This window comes from Camelina sativa, chromosome 9 (assembly GCF_030686135.1).
Source record: "Camelina sativa cultivar CO46 ecotype springtype chromosome 9, ASM3068613v1".
Classification (NCBI taxonomy): Eukaryota; Viridiplantae; Streptophyta; class Magnoliopsida; order Brassicales; family Brassicaceae; genus Camelina; species Camelina sativa.
In genome coordinates, this window is record NC_141888.1 from 17,506,914 (window position 1) to 17,520,042 (window position 13,129).

Genomic DNA, 13,129 nt, shown 5'->3' on the forward strand with positions numbered 1-13,129 from the left:
CTCAACTATCGAGACTATGACATGGTGTGCACAAATTGCGGCCTTTGGTGGTTGGCGAAATCTATATCCGAGATCCTTTAGTTATATTATCTCTTTAGATGTTTCGCCCAAAACGTTTCATCTAAAGGTCTTCTGTTATAAACGCCGTACTAATATCTTCGTCATAGGGTGTACGCACACTGAATGCGGCCTTTTGTTTCCATGGTTTTCTCTTCTAGTTCTTTTGAATCATGTACCACCTAATGTTGTATCCTTTATTTTTTTGCTGTTCTATCTTGCAAAATAACTATACACAATTGATAAATCTGCCTATTGTGTATGTACAACAAAGTGTGTTTGGGTACATGGGTGCTTACGTCTGGTACGAGTAATGTATAGTTTTGTACCAACTGTGCATACGGTTGGTTAACTCGTTTGTGATTGGGTTGTTTCAACGAAATTGTGACTAAGATAAGTCAATTTCCAACCATTGAATGAAATTTGTCGAAGTGGTTGGGCGCCATTAAGTAATTAAGAAAGTAGAAGGGGAAAAACATACATCAACAAGATAATAAAATAATACCACGTACACAACGTAAATTAGTTGTATGTACGTACATTAAGAATTAAAGTATGACTGAACGTACACAAGATTGTAACTTGTCAGTGTACGTGTACCTATACAATATACAATACATAACGATTAACTGGCGTTCAACACAAGATTGAATTTACAATTTAATAACGTATCCAATACCATTTTACATGTAATTACATAACGTTATTGATGTAATATAACATACGTAATCTGATCGATCGACCCGTAATTAAGAAAATTTGAAATATACACCCGAAGAAAAATAAAGAAAGCGAAGAGTCGCGCTTATTAGAGAAGGAGAGAGTGGGAGTCGGTAGAAAGACGCAACTACCAGTGGCGACGTTTTGTTTTATTTAAATAGCATCACCCTGTCTCCTTTCCAAACCCAGAGTAGAAACGAGTAACAGGAAATTATCAGAAAAAACCATGGAATTTAGAGTTGATGCCATCGCTGATCTTAGACCAGGAAGAACGAATTGGATTATACAAGCAAAGGTCTTGAATTCGTGGTATGTTACTGAGTTCTTTCAAAAGCGGGTTCTGCTCCTTGCTGATACACGGGTTAGTCCACTTTACGATTGATAATAAAATTTGCACGAAGATGTTAACCAACATAGTGGTCTTATACACGATTGATATGCAATTTATAGGGTGACACAATCGAGGTGGCGTTTTTACCAGGGACCTACAAGAAAATGAGGAAGTATATCTATGATGGTGATTGGTATGAAATTAGGACTTTCAAGGTCATCCAGCCAACGATTAAGGAGAGGAATACACATCATCCTTTCCAAATCAAATTCACTGATGATTCGACGATGGATCTGCTCGAGGATTTGGGTTATATATATCTCGAGGGAGAATTACCCATCCCATATCATTTGGTACGCTTATCTTCAATTTTCAATTACACAAATCGTTTGGAACAACGTTAAAAAACGATTGCTTTAACTAATTGATATATTTGTGCACATTACTAGTTTTTAGGCCTGATACTAAATAAGTAGGTTAGTAGACAATTTCATATCAAAATACATAGGTCGTAACGTTTACAGTATGTGTCTACCCCGAATCAGATGTCTGTGGGTGTGTAGTTGGAGTAGAAGACAGAAGATTGCTCGTGGGGGCAAATGCGGCCAATGAAGTTGTCATCACCCTACTGAATGGGAGGTAAAATAGATTTGTGCCAATACATTTTAATATAAAGGTTTTTCCTATTCCCGTTCTATATTAACATGAGAAAATCGTAGGAATGAAACCCTCAAGTGTCATACCCTAGATGACTATGCTGCTCGCTTCATAAATGCTTGGGAAGCACTCGGGTGTCATCTTACTTTTACATCTGAACCCGTCTTTTGTATTTTACGGTTCTGGAAGGTTGGAAGCTACGAAGGTACATTCGATTTGATAGATCAGATAAGGAAACTAGCCTTGTGAAACCATATACATCTAATTTTGTAAATGTTCTGTAGGTGCTCCATGTCTCGTCAACACAGCTGCCTCTTCGCAAATCTATATAAAACCAGATTTCAAGGGAATGGAATATCACAAGGCGATGTAAGCTGTTTGTTTTCCTATTAAAAACCCATAATATTGTATATGTTGCTACTGTCAAATACGTTAATACACTTTCTATATTACCGCAGATCTGAATTTGCTGGACGTTACTATATAGAACATATAATGGAGCACGTTGGGGAGAATGCAGGACCTTAAGAAAAAAGGAACTAGGTTGGCGAAAAGGAGAGTTCAGGGAGTTACTTATATTGAAAGAACCATCTACAGAACTATGCAAACTATTTTTTTTCCTGGTGTGTGTGTTTGTACTTTTGAATAAACCCAATGGTACGTGCTGATTCTGGATAATTTATGGTTGTATTTTGTCAACAAAATCTAAAATTTGCTACTCCGTAATATAATATATGTACGTACACATCAATAGTTATCCATGATAAGTTTACATGTCAACCGTTCATAAAAAAAACGGATGAAGGAACCATACTTCTTTTATCTGTTGACATGGGTACAGCAAATGTGGTTAACACATTTGCAACACTATCCTTCCATCGCATTATGTCCTCTCTAATGAACCACATAAAATACACAAACAGATATATTTTGCTTTTGTAATTATCTTATTCAAACAGTAAACCGTTTGCTTGACATTTCTAAAAAGCCCACACGAGTATGAGGCCCAACTAGGGCAGTCGGAACCAATTTCGACAACAATTATAGTTCCCTAAACAAAAAGGTGGGCTTACAAATTAAAAAGGTCCATCATAAACATGTTACGAAAAGCTATGGTGGCACTTAGGAAAAAAAGAGTATTATCCTCCATGAAAACAAAACACGTCTATTGTCTCGCATGCAGTTGCGTATTAGCTGGGCATGTTGTACGGTTGTGGCCAACCTGTTGACACTGAGAACAGGCATGCTGTTTGTGGGGCCGCTTCGTCTCCAACACAACCTCGATAAAAGACTTCATCCTCGACATCTTTGGCCTTCCTGGAGGATTCCTAACAAAAGGCGGTTTACATCTGGACGGTGTAATATCAGTAGGGATGATGCAGGATGTATCTATCGGCATTATCGCCTCCGCATACCCACTGCAGAGTCTGTCTCTGAGGAAGTATGGATGGAACTGGTTTATAACTGATTGGTTGGCCGTATATGCGGCTGCGATAGCATGTACGCAAGGCATCCTTTCTAAATCAAAACGCCTACATGAACACCTCTTATACCTCAGATTGACAACATGCGTTGAGGTACCACCACTTACTTGAAATCGATCTTCATCAATTTCTTGAACCTTCAGACGCCTTGAATGTTCAATACGTGCCTATGAGTAAATGAAAGCGTAAGTTCATATAACCAAAGCAACACAACATATCCACAATCATTTTCCAGGCCTTTCGTTAACATATATATCGATGGATATGTTAATGAATCTCATACCTGTAACAGGTTCTCCACTCCTTTGGTGAGTAAAGTTGGCATTGCGGCAGCTTGTTTTCTCCTTGTAGCAAACCAACGTGTCAACATATTCCGAACAGCTTCTAATAACTCTACAATGGGATAGGCTCTCGCAGGATTCAGTACTTTGTTTAGCGATTCCGCAATGTTACTCGTGGTGAAGTTGTACCTATCACCAGGAAAGTGCGCCCTGCTCCACTTGGATACATCTGCACGCACCAAGTAAGCATGCAGTTGCGGATTCGCTTCTTGAATTTGCTGGAAGATTTCTTCGAAATCAACTACACGGTACGCTGCAGCTGCTTTTTTTACCAGCCGGAATGTTTCGCTCCCACTAAATCTCAGGATAATATTCTTGTGAAGATGATACGTGCAGATTCCTCGACTTGCCAGGGGGTACACTTTAGTGATAGCTTTACCAATAGATTTATGCCGGTCAGATATCAGTGCAAGCTCTTCATCATCAGGAATTACACTATTTAATTGCGTAAAGAACCATTCCCACCAGACGTCGTTCTCTGTATCAACAACCGCATACGCCAGAGGGAAAATATTAAAATTTCCATCTTGTGTTGTCGCTATCAGAAGAGTCCCTTTGAATTCACCTTTCAAAAAGGTTCCATCTACAACTACAACTTTCCGCATATACCTGAAACCCTTAATGCATCCAGCAAGCTCAATGAAAACATACTTAAATCTGTCTTCTGCATCAACGACCAGTCTAGTAAGGGTCCCCGGATTAGAGGACCTCAGCCTGTATAAATATGCAGGTAATTCAGCGTATCCACTTTCAGGTGTACCCCTAACATACTCCCGCGCCTTTATAAGTGTACGATGTGCCTTCCAGTAGCCAAGCTATTATATGAAAATGGTCAGTAAAAGACAACAGCACTCAACAATATCAACTAGGTCGAATTATATATATGTGCAGGCCATAGAATCAACTAATTTCTGAGAAAACCAACAAACTAAAGTTACAATCTGTTTGTTATTGTTTCCACTACGTCTTCACATACAAAAAGCCCCCTAGCAACATAAGAAATTTCTCCGTTTACACCCTATATACCATCACATACACAAAGCCAACCAAAAACAAACATGTTAAAAAGACTTGATTTAGAGTATTTCAGTAGCCCACCTGTACACCATATCGTAGGTTGAGCCATTCCCCAACAAGATTTGGCACAACAGAACCTCCCACACCACCAACATAATCCTTGTATAATTGAGCTAGGATTGGTGGTTTAGCATTACGGCTACGGCCAAATCGTTCCGTAACAGAGCAAGTATGTTCACGACAATATAAGCGAATATGAAACACCGGCGAATCACCCATGGTTGAAGCCCATATTCTCCATTTACAACGATTTACCCAACACTCAACGATTAACAAACTGGGCGTTGAATATCGAACATTGTAATCATATTTATCTAATACACTCAGCACCCTCAACCTTGCCACCAACGTTTCTTTGCTATCAAGCTTATCCCCCACAGCAATATCACCACCTCCGTTTTCTATTTTGCGAACCTCCTTCTCAATTGCTTCAGCTGCAGTGTTAGTCTTGCGGGTACGGATATTTGACTCTTTGTTACACACCTTTTCCTCTATACAAGACCCACCCCCAGGTCCGTCGTCCAATGATTCCTCTGGTCCATCTGGGGCGAAGTTGGAGTAAAGGAGATAGTCTTCATCCCCTGAACTTGCACCATCGCTGTCGTCATAGTAATCAAATCTACTGTTCTCCTCGTCATCTGCTTCATCTTCATCTATATCCTTTCCTACATTATCTTCACCGTCTACCTTCCGACTCTCGTACTCTTCATTTTTCTGTCCCATTTCCTCTGCCCCGCCTACGAAATCATCTACAACGACTTCAGGGGTCTTGGGTGTTGGTTCTGGTGTTTTCGGCTTAACTTCCTTGAACAAGGTTTCACCAGATTTATCAATAATCTCAACGCATAGCCGGATGAGGTCACCCCTGCTCTGTTTGAGAAAGTTTTGAAACTGCCGACCATTCGAAACAATCACCGGTGGCATATCACATCCGCTTTTTTATATCTATCTAACATATAGCTCAACTTTATGCCGGAAGTTACTTTACAGAAACCAAAGTCATCGAACACCATAGCAGTAAAGTCTTCAAACTTCGTTTTTTTATCGGCAACTATAATCCTGCACCCTTTGCTGGTATCAACATCAAACAACCATCGCTTTTTGTCTACCCTCCACCTCCCACACGCCAAAACGATATCTTGCTCTTCCATGGATGCACCCAGAGGAAAGATTTAGGGAAGAACAGCAAACCTGTTTAGATCTTCCTCCAATAAGTCTATCGCAACGCTAGACTGTCTTTGCCAGCTCAAACAAATTCGTGTTATTCTGGTAAGACTTTACAGCTGTCAATCTTGCTTACTAAATCTACCACGGACAAGAAGCCTACCAGAACACTACGAAAACTATTTCAAAAAACAAACAAAGTATACCAAAAATATCTGTAACGAGAGAAGGCTGTCGTATAAATCTGTCGCAACAGCCCATTAGTCTACCATAAATATCTTCCCACCCTTTTACGTTTGCCGCCACACGCGCTAAAAACATAAGTCTATCATCAAAGGGAAATTCCTCTACCAACTTAATCTAATGAATCGATTTCATATACGTCGATGGATAAGTGTACCAACACTAAAACTAAGTGTACCATCTACGTCGACGGTTAAGTGTACCAGCACTACAACTAAGTGTACCAAAAATATCTGACGTACACCTTTAATCAGTCCACCTGTATAAATTTACCATCAAAGGCTCGGTAGACTTAGTCCCAATTTCCAATGTTTTTTTTTCTAATGGCATTAGCCGTAATTACGTTTTTTCCCAACACTAGTTTCAGGGGTAGTATAGGTACGGTGGATTATTCTAGTAATTACAAACAATTGTGTGTTACTTTTGTAATAAGGAAGCTTTTATGCAATATTATATTAACTCTCCCTTTATCTTATCATGTTAAATAAATAAATAATCATCTAACATACAACATATTCATTTGTTAATGTACCTCATCGGCATCCTAGTTTACTAATATGTAATATTATTTAATATCTTAACTGGTTAATATAAATATTATTTTATGTATTTTGTATCTTAACATGCTACAAATATGTATAGTGTGTTACCATTATTGTTATCGGTAGTAATATATTTATGTATTTTTAGAAGTTATTTTGTATAATATAATAACTCGTTTAACATGATAACTATTATATGTTATGTGAACTTATCATGATACTATATCATTTAACACGTAAATAAAATACTTACACACAAAATTCACAAAAAATAATAATAACATATTCCTGTTAATATTTTATATAGCATGTTTATAAATTTTGTATTGTGCTAACAGTTAACTTATCGACATACAATTTTTCTTATCATGTTAAATAAATAAATTAGCATCTAACATACAATATATTCATTTGTTATGTACCTCCTCGGCATCCTAATTTATCAATGTGTAATATTATTTAATATTTTAACTGGTTAATATAAATATTATTTGATGTATTTTGTATCTTAACATGTTACAAATATGTGTAGTGTGTTAACATTATGGTTATCAGTAGTAATATATTTATGTATTTTTATAAGTTCTTTTGTATAATATAATAACTCGTTTAGCATGATAACTATCCATATAGCATATGTTATGTGAATTTATCATGATACTATATCATTTAACACGTAAATAAAATACTTATACATACAAATCACAAAAAAAAATAACACTATATGTTTGTATGGTGATAAATTGTGTCATCGTTCTGATAGCAGTGTTAATAGATGGTTGATGAATAGTATCCGGTGATAAATAGTGTCTCTGGTATTAAAATAAATAGCAGTCACGATAGTAAAAATAACAAAATTTCAATCAATGGTAATTCTGTAATTAATTGAAAGAGTAAGGAGTATTTTGGTTTGTGTTTTGTTTATCTTTCCTACTTAATTAAAAAATTATCATGGCTACAAATTTAATTGTTTCGTCAACCAGGTATATAGATTAATATAGCCTTTTTTTTTAAAGTCCTTTTGTAAATGATATAGTATTTGTCAAAATGTATAAAAGAGGCAAGTGGACGGCACATGATTGAAATCTTCAAATATTCTTCTTATTCAATAGTGTAACTATAAATTATTTGAACTTAACTACACTTTCTGCTCTCTTTTTTTTTTTTGTTCTTGTCAAAATTTATCTAATTTTGTTTGTTTGACAAAATGAAGCGGTCAAGGTCAACGGATACACTTGCAAGGACTCAACACAAATGACACCGGAAGACTTCTACTTCCAAGGCTTAGCCTCCGCTTACCAGGACTCAACACCCTCGGCCTCTCCATGTTCTCCATCGATTACGCCACAAACAGCCTAAACCCACCTCATGTCCACCCACGCGCCTCCGAGATCATTTCATCCGCTGGAAAACTTATAGCAGCGTTCGATAGCCAATTTCCCGGAATACTATCAATTGTCGCCTCTCTTTGGAGCTATTCCCGATGACATTCTCGTTAAGTCATTGCAGCTGGTCTCAAAATGTAAACACTAAGCAGAGTAGAATGAATGGAGACAAGTTTGCAACTTTAAACTATAATGAGATTTAAAAAAAAAAAATAAGCAAAGAACTGATAAAAGCTCTATTTTTCATTGTCTTGAACCTAACGAGCAAATTTCTCAACAAAATGGGAAAATCAAAAATAGAGTTTTTTCTTCTGTGCCATGTTCATTCATCACTTAGCCGCTCTACCATCTGGAATAGAGAACATGACAATGGGCTTAGACGATTTGACAAAAGGCACATCACATCTGAAATAGCCTTTCCTCTCAAGCTGAATCACATCTCCACATTTCAGATTCCTCATATTCGAATCACCAAGTGTCAATGTGACGTAGGAGCAATTTAGTGAATTTAACTTTTCTTTTGATATAATTACTTATGTTAGTTTTCTATTTCTGTTTAGAGTTTTCTATTATGTGTTTTGGGTTTCTTCTCTATATATAGAGAGAGTCTAGGTTATTGGCAAAACAGTTTTGATTCTAATTAATAAAAAGCAGAGAGAGTTTTCTTTCTAATCTGGTGGATTTCCAGAATTTCTATCAGTCAAGTTCACGCTTGAGAACTTGATTTCTAACTAGGTTTAATGCTTGCTAATCCTAGAGTTTCCAACTGCGTCAAGTGGTAGCAGAACAGGTTTCTCCTACTCTTTTCGAAGCTTGATTAAGCCATGGGTGATCAAACACCAACCAAAGCAGATATTGAGGCTTTAGGAGCTCTGCTAACAGCGTTGACTAACCAAGTTGCGGCTTTACCCCAACTATTGCTAACGCGACGCAAGGGGGAGGAGAAGGAAGGGGACCAAATCCAAATCAACAGGGTGGAAACAATCCGGTCGTTAAGGAACCCGCCCGGGTCCAGCAAGGTGGAAACAACCAACAGCATGGTGGAAACAATCGACAAGAAGGCAGGCACAATCGTGTTGTTGTTGAAAATTCCAGCTCGGAGGAGGAATCGGAAGAAGAAGATGAAGAACAAGGGAATCAAAACAATCATGATTACCGAATGAAAGCAGATATTCCATTGTTCTATGGGACTATGGGAGTAGAGGAATTTCTGGACTGGCAAATTGATGTTGATCGATTCTTCGATGTTATGGGTGTCCTGGAGAATAAACAGGTCAAGATGGTGGCAATCAGATTGAAGAAGACTGATGTTATAAACTAGTCCTCCAAAGACAAAGACAAAGGAAGGGTCCATTTATAACTTGGCGTCGAATGAAACAACTGATAATGGAGCGTTTCTTACCAGAAAATTACGAACAGATTCTCTACAAGATGTACATTGATTGTGTTCAAGGAAACAGAACAGTGACGGACTACACGGCTGAATTCTTACGTTTCTCTGAACGTAATGACTTGAATGAAACAGAGAATCAGAAAGTGGCTAGATACATCGGTGGTTTAAAGGGCTCTATTCAAGGAAAGATAGGGTTACAGACTATATGGACGGTACAAGAAGCCTCGAGTCTAGCTTTGAAAGCAGAATTGATGGAGAAATCATCTTGGGGGTTCTCAACCTTCAAGAAGCCCTCAGTTCAGAACAGTTTCAAACCCATTGGAGAGAAAGACAAGGATCCAAACACTGGCAACAAAAAAAGCTAACAGGGATCCAAACACTGGCAACAAAGGAGCTGGAAGTTCTAACAATGGTTCTAATAATGCTCAGCAGAATAAAGCACCAATCCAAAAGCAAAGTAACACATATGCGAGACTATCCATCGACAAGTGTTTCCGCTGTCAAGGACAAGGTCACAAATCAAATGTTTGTCCGAGTAGGAGAACTACAACTTTGCTAGAGGAGGAAGAAGAGCATGAAGAAGAGGATGAATATGCAGGTGTTTAATTTGCTGAAGAAGAGTCGAATGAGATGATAAACATTGTACTTGAAAGGGTCTTGTTATCATCTAAGGAAGAAGGACAGCGAAAAAATTTGTTCATAACAAGGTGTTCAATTAACGACAAAGTCTGCAACTTGATAGTGGATAATGGTAGCACAGAAAACCTAGTTTCTCATAAACTGGTTGAATATCTGAAGTTACCCACAACGCCACTTGAGAAGCCATATGCTTTAGGATGGGTGAGTAAAGGCTCTCGATATCGAGTAACACTATCTTGTAAGGTTCCGATCTCCATTGGAAAACATTACAAATAAGAGGTATAGTGTGATGTTCTTGACATGGATGTTTGTCATATCATACTTGGTCGCCTTTGGCAGTACAATAATGACGTTACATATCGAGGAAGAGATAACGTGTTAATGTTTTCATGGAATGGGCACAAGACTGCTATGGCTCCTATTTCACACCTTGATCAGAATCCAGGGAGGAAAAATTCTAACTTCTTGGTATTGACAGATAGTAAAAGAGAGCTAGGTGAAGCAATAAAAGAATCTGAATGTATCTGTCCGGTGGTGATTAAAGGTCTGATGAGTGTTGTAACAGAAGAAGTAACAACTCCAAGAGAAATACTAGAGATTCTACAGGACTTTAAGGAGTTGATTGCAGATGAGTTACCACAAGAACTACCTCCTATGCGCAACATCCAACATCAGATTGACCTTATTCTAGGATCAAGCTTACCAAACCTTCCCCATTACCATATGTGTCCTAAAGAAAATGAGATTTTAAGGGAACAAATTGAAGATTTGTTAAGGAAAGAGTCATTCGTGAGAGCATGAGTCCTTGTGCAGTGCCAGTCCTTCTTGCCCCTAAGAAAGGAAATCAATGGCCGATGTGTGTAGATAGCAGAGCTATCAACAAGATAACTATCAAGTATCGTTTCCCTATTCTTAGATTGGACGACATGCTTGACAAGTTAACTGGTTCTAAGGTCTTTTCTAAGATAGATCTTCGCAGTGGATACCATCAGATACGAATTAGGCCTGGAGATGAATGGAAAACAGCTTTTAAAAGCAAAGATGGATTGTATGAGTGGCTGGTGATGCCATTTAGGCTGTCAAACGCCCCTAGTACCTTCATGCGGCTAATGAATCAAATTCTTTGTCCGTTTACAGGTTCTTTTGTGGTGTTTATTTTGATGATATTTTTATCTACAGTAAAACAAACGAAGATCATTTGGAGCATGTGAGACAGGTGTTTCAGGTCTTAGAAGAGAATAAGTTATACATTAATCTAAAAAAATGTACATTCAGCACCAATAAGTTGTTCTTCTTAGGTTTTGTTGTTGGAGAAGAAGGGATTCATGTTGACGAAGATAAAGTGAAAGCTATTAGGGATTGGCCTGTCCCAAAATCAGTCAGTGATGTGCGCAGCTTTCATGGTCTTGCTACCTTCTAAAGGAGATTTATAAGAGATTTCGTTACTATTACTTCTCGTATTACTGAGTGTTTGAAGAAAGGAGAGTTTCAATGGGGTTTTGAGCAAGAAAAAAGTTTTGATTTAATCAAGGGAAAGCTACTGCACTAGTTCTAGCATTGCCTGATTTTGATAAAATGTTCCAAGTTGAATGTGATGCTAGTGGAGTGGGAATAGGTGCTGTCTTGTCTCAACAAAAACGACCAGTGGCTTTCTTCAGCGAGAAATTGAGTGAAGCTCGACAGAAGTGGAGCACCTATGATCAAAAGTTCTATGCAGTATTTAGAGCCCTAAGGCAATGGGAGCATTATTTGATTCAGAGAGAGTTCATTTTTTTCACTGACCACCAAGCTTTGAAGTTTCTTCACAGCCAAAAGGTGATTAACAAAATGCATGCTCGTTGGGTTAGCTTCCTGCAGAAATTTCCTTTTATAATCCAGCATAAGTCAGGTGCGCTTAATAAGGTGGTTGATGCTTTGAGTAGAAGGGCGTCACTACTAACTACTTTAACACAAGAGATTGTGGGATTTGAGTTTATGAAGGAGTTGTATAAAAATGATGTTAAATTCAAAGAACTATGGGCCAAATGCAACGAGAAGCATCCTTCTGCAGATTATCATATTCGAGAAAGCTACTTGTTTAAAGGAGATCGATTATGCATCCCTTGCTCATCGCTAAGAGAGAAGTTGATCATAGAAATCAGGAAGAATCAAGAGACCTGGGAAGAATCAAAAGCATCGTGGCCATAGAAATCAAGAAGCTTGTTAGCTGTTCGACCAACAAATGGAAGAAGAACAGTGGTTCCACTCAATTTCCTCCTAAAAATCAAAGAATCCGAAGAACTTTCAGCGAAAGAAAAAAAACAAAAAAAAAAGTAAAATCAGACGGAGAAAAAGAAAGGAAAAAGTACCCGTCGGAGAAGACAAAAGAAGCGACGTTGGCTGCGGAGGAATCAACAGTTACAGGAGAGGCTGAGATAGAGAGAGCAACGATGACTGAAAGTGGTGGACTTTCCGGCGGGAACGAAAGCTTCATCCGATCCATATTTGGATCCGAATCCAAATCCAAGACTTGTGCAATGGTTCAGGGGTTGAGAGTGTTGGAAATTGATCCTTTGATTAATTTAAGTTGCAAAAGCGAAAGCAAGAAGCAGAGTGAGGGGAAGAGGTTGAAGAGCCAAGGGTTTTGCTTTTTGCATCAAGAGAGAAGAAGAGTAGTTGTAGAAAAAGAAGACAAGTCGTAGAACAAGACAAAAAGGCCTCTAGGCCTTCCTCGGTTTTGTAAGGCCCAATATCTAGATGGGCTCATTTTGTGTGTAATTAATTGTAAGTAAAAAACATTTAAGTGTTGTGTTGGTGTAATATTACACTTTTAACAGATAGATGAGAGAAACAAGAGAATGAATGGAATTGGCGGCGAAGAACAGAACGTAATTTTTTGTGTCTCATCCCTATTTTAAAAATTTCCATCTAGAACCGATTACGCCATGCAAAATCAAGTCAAATAGCACTAGACTTAACACATTTTCTTGGAAAATAAGGCCGAAAGTTATATTTAAAATACAGGCAAAAAAAAGGCCACAAGCTCATGCTTCTAGGCTTGGCTTTTGCGCCGGCTCTGTCCACACCTAGCATCGATTATCTGATTATACCATCTAA

General features: G+C 38.0%; 1 protein-coding gene and 1 pseudogene across 1 annotated transcript; both read left to right on the forward strand.

The window, feature by feature from the left end:
* The first annotated feature begins 1,003 nt into the window (after positions 1-1,003).
* LOC147938232 (uncharacterized) lies at positions 1,004-2,293 on the forward strand. Its single transcript, XM_087465538.1, has 6 exons — positions 1,004-1,138; positions 1,228-1,461; positions 1,617-1,747; positions 1,828-1,970; positions 2,050-2,134; positions 2,224-2,293. Exons 1-6 carry the CDS (start codon positions 1,004-1,006, stop codon positions 2,291-2,293), a joined length of 798 nt encoding a protein of 265 aa, XP_087321664.1.
* Positions 2,294-7,567: 5,274 nt separating this feature from the next.
* LOC147938233 (putative germin-like protein subfamily 2 member 5 pseudogene) lies at positions 7,568-8,103 on the forward strand (annotated as a pseudogene).
* The last annotated feature ends 5,026 nt before the right edge of the window (positions 8,104-13,129 follow it).

Bases quoted from the DNA above. Each gene is read 5' to 3' on its own strand.
- LOC147938232 (XM_087465538.1), top strand. From the start codon at position 1,004: ATGGAATTTAGAGTTGATGCCATCGCTGATCTTAGACCAGGAAGAACG. The intron at 1,748-1,827 runs GTAAAATAGATT...AGAAAATCGTAG, and splicing joins ATCACCCTACTGAATGGGAG to GAATGAAACCCTCAAGTGTC. The intron at 1,971-2,049 runs GTACATTCGATT...AATGTTCTGTAG, and splicing joins GAAGGTTGGAAGCTACGAAG to GTGCTCCATGTCTCGTCAAC.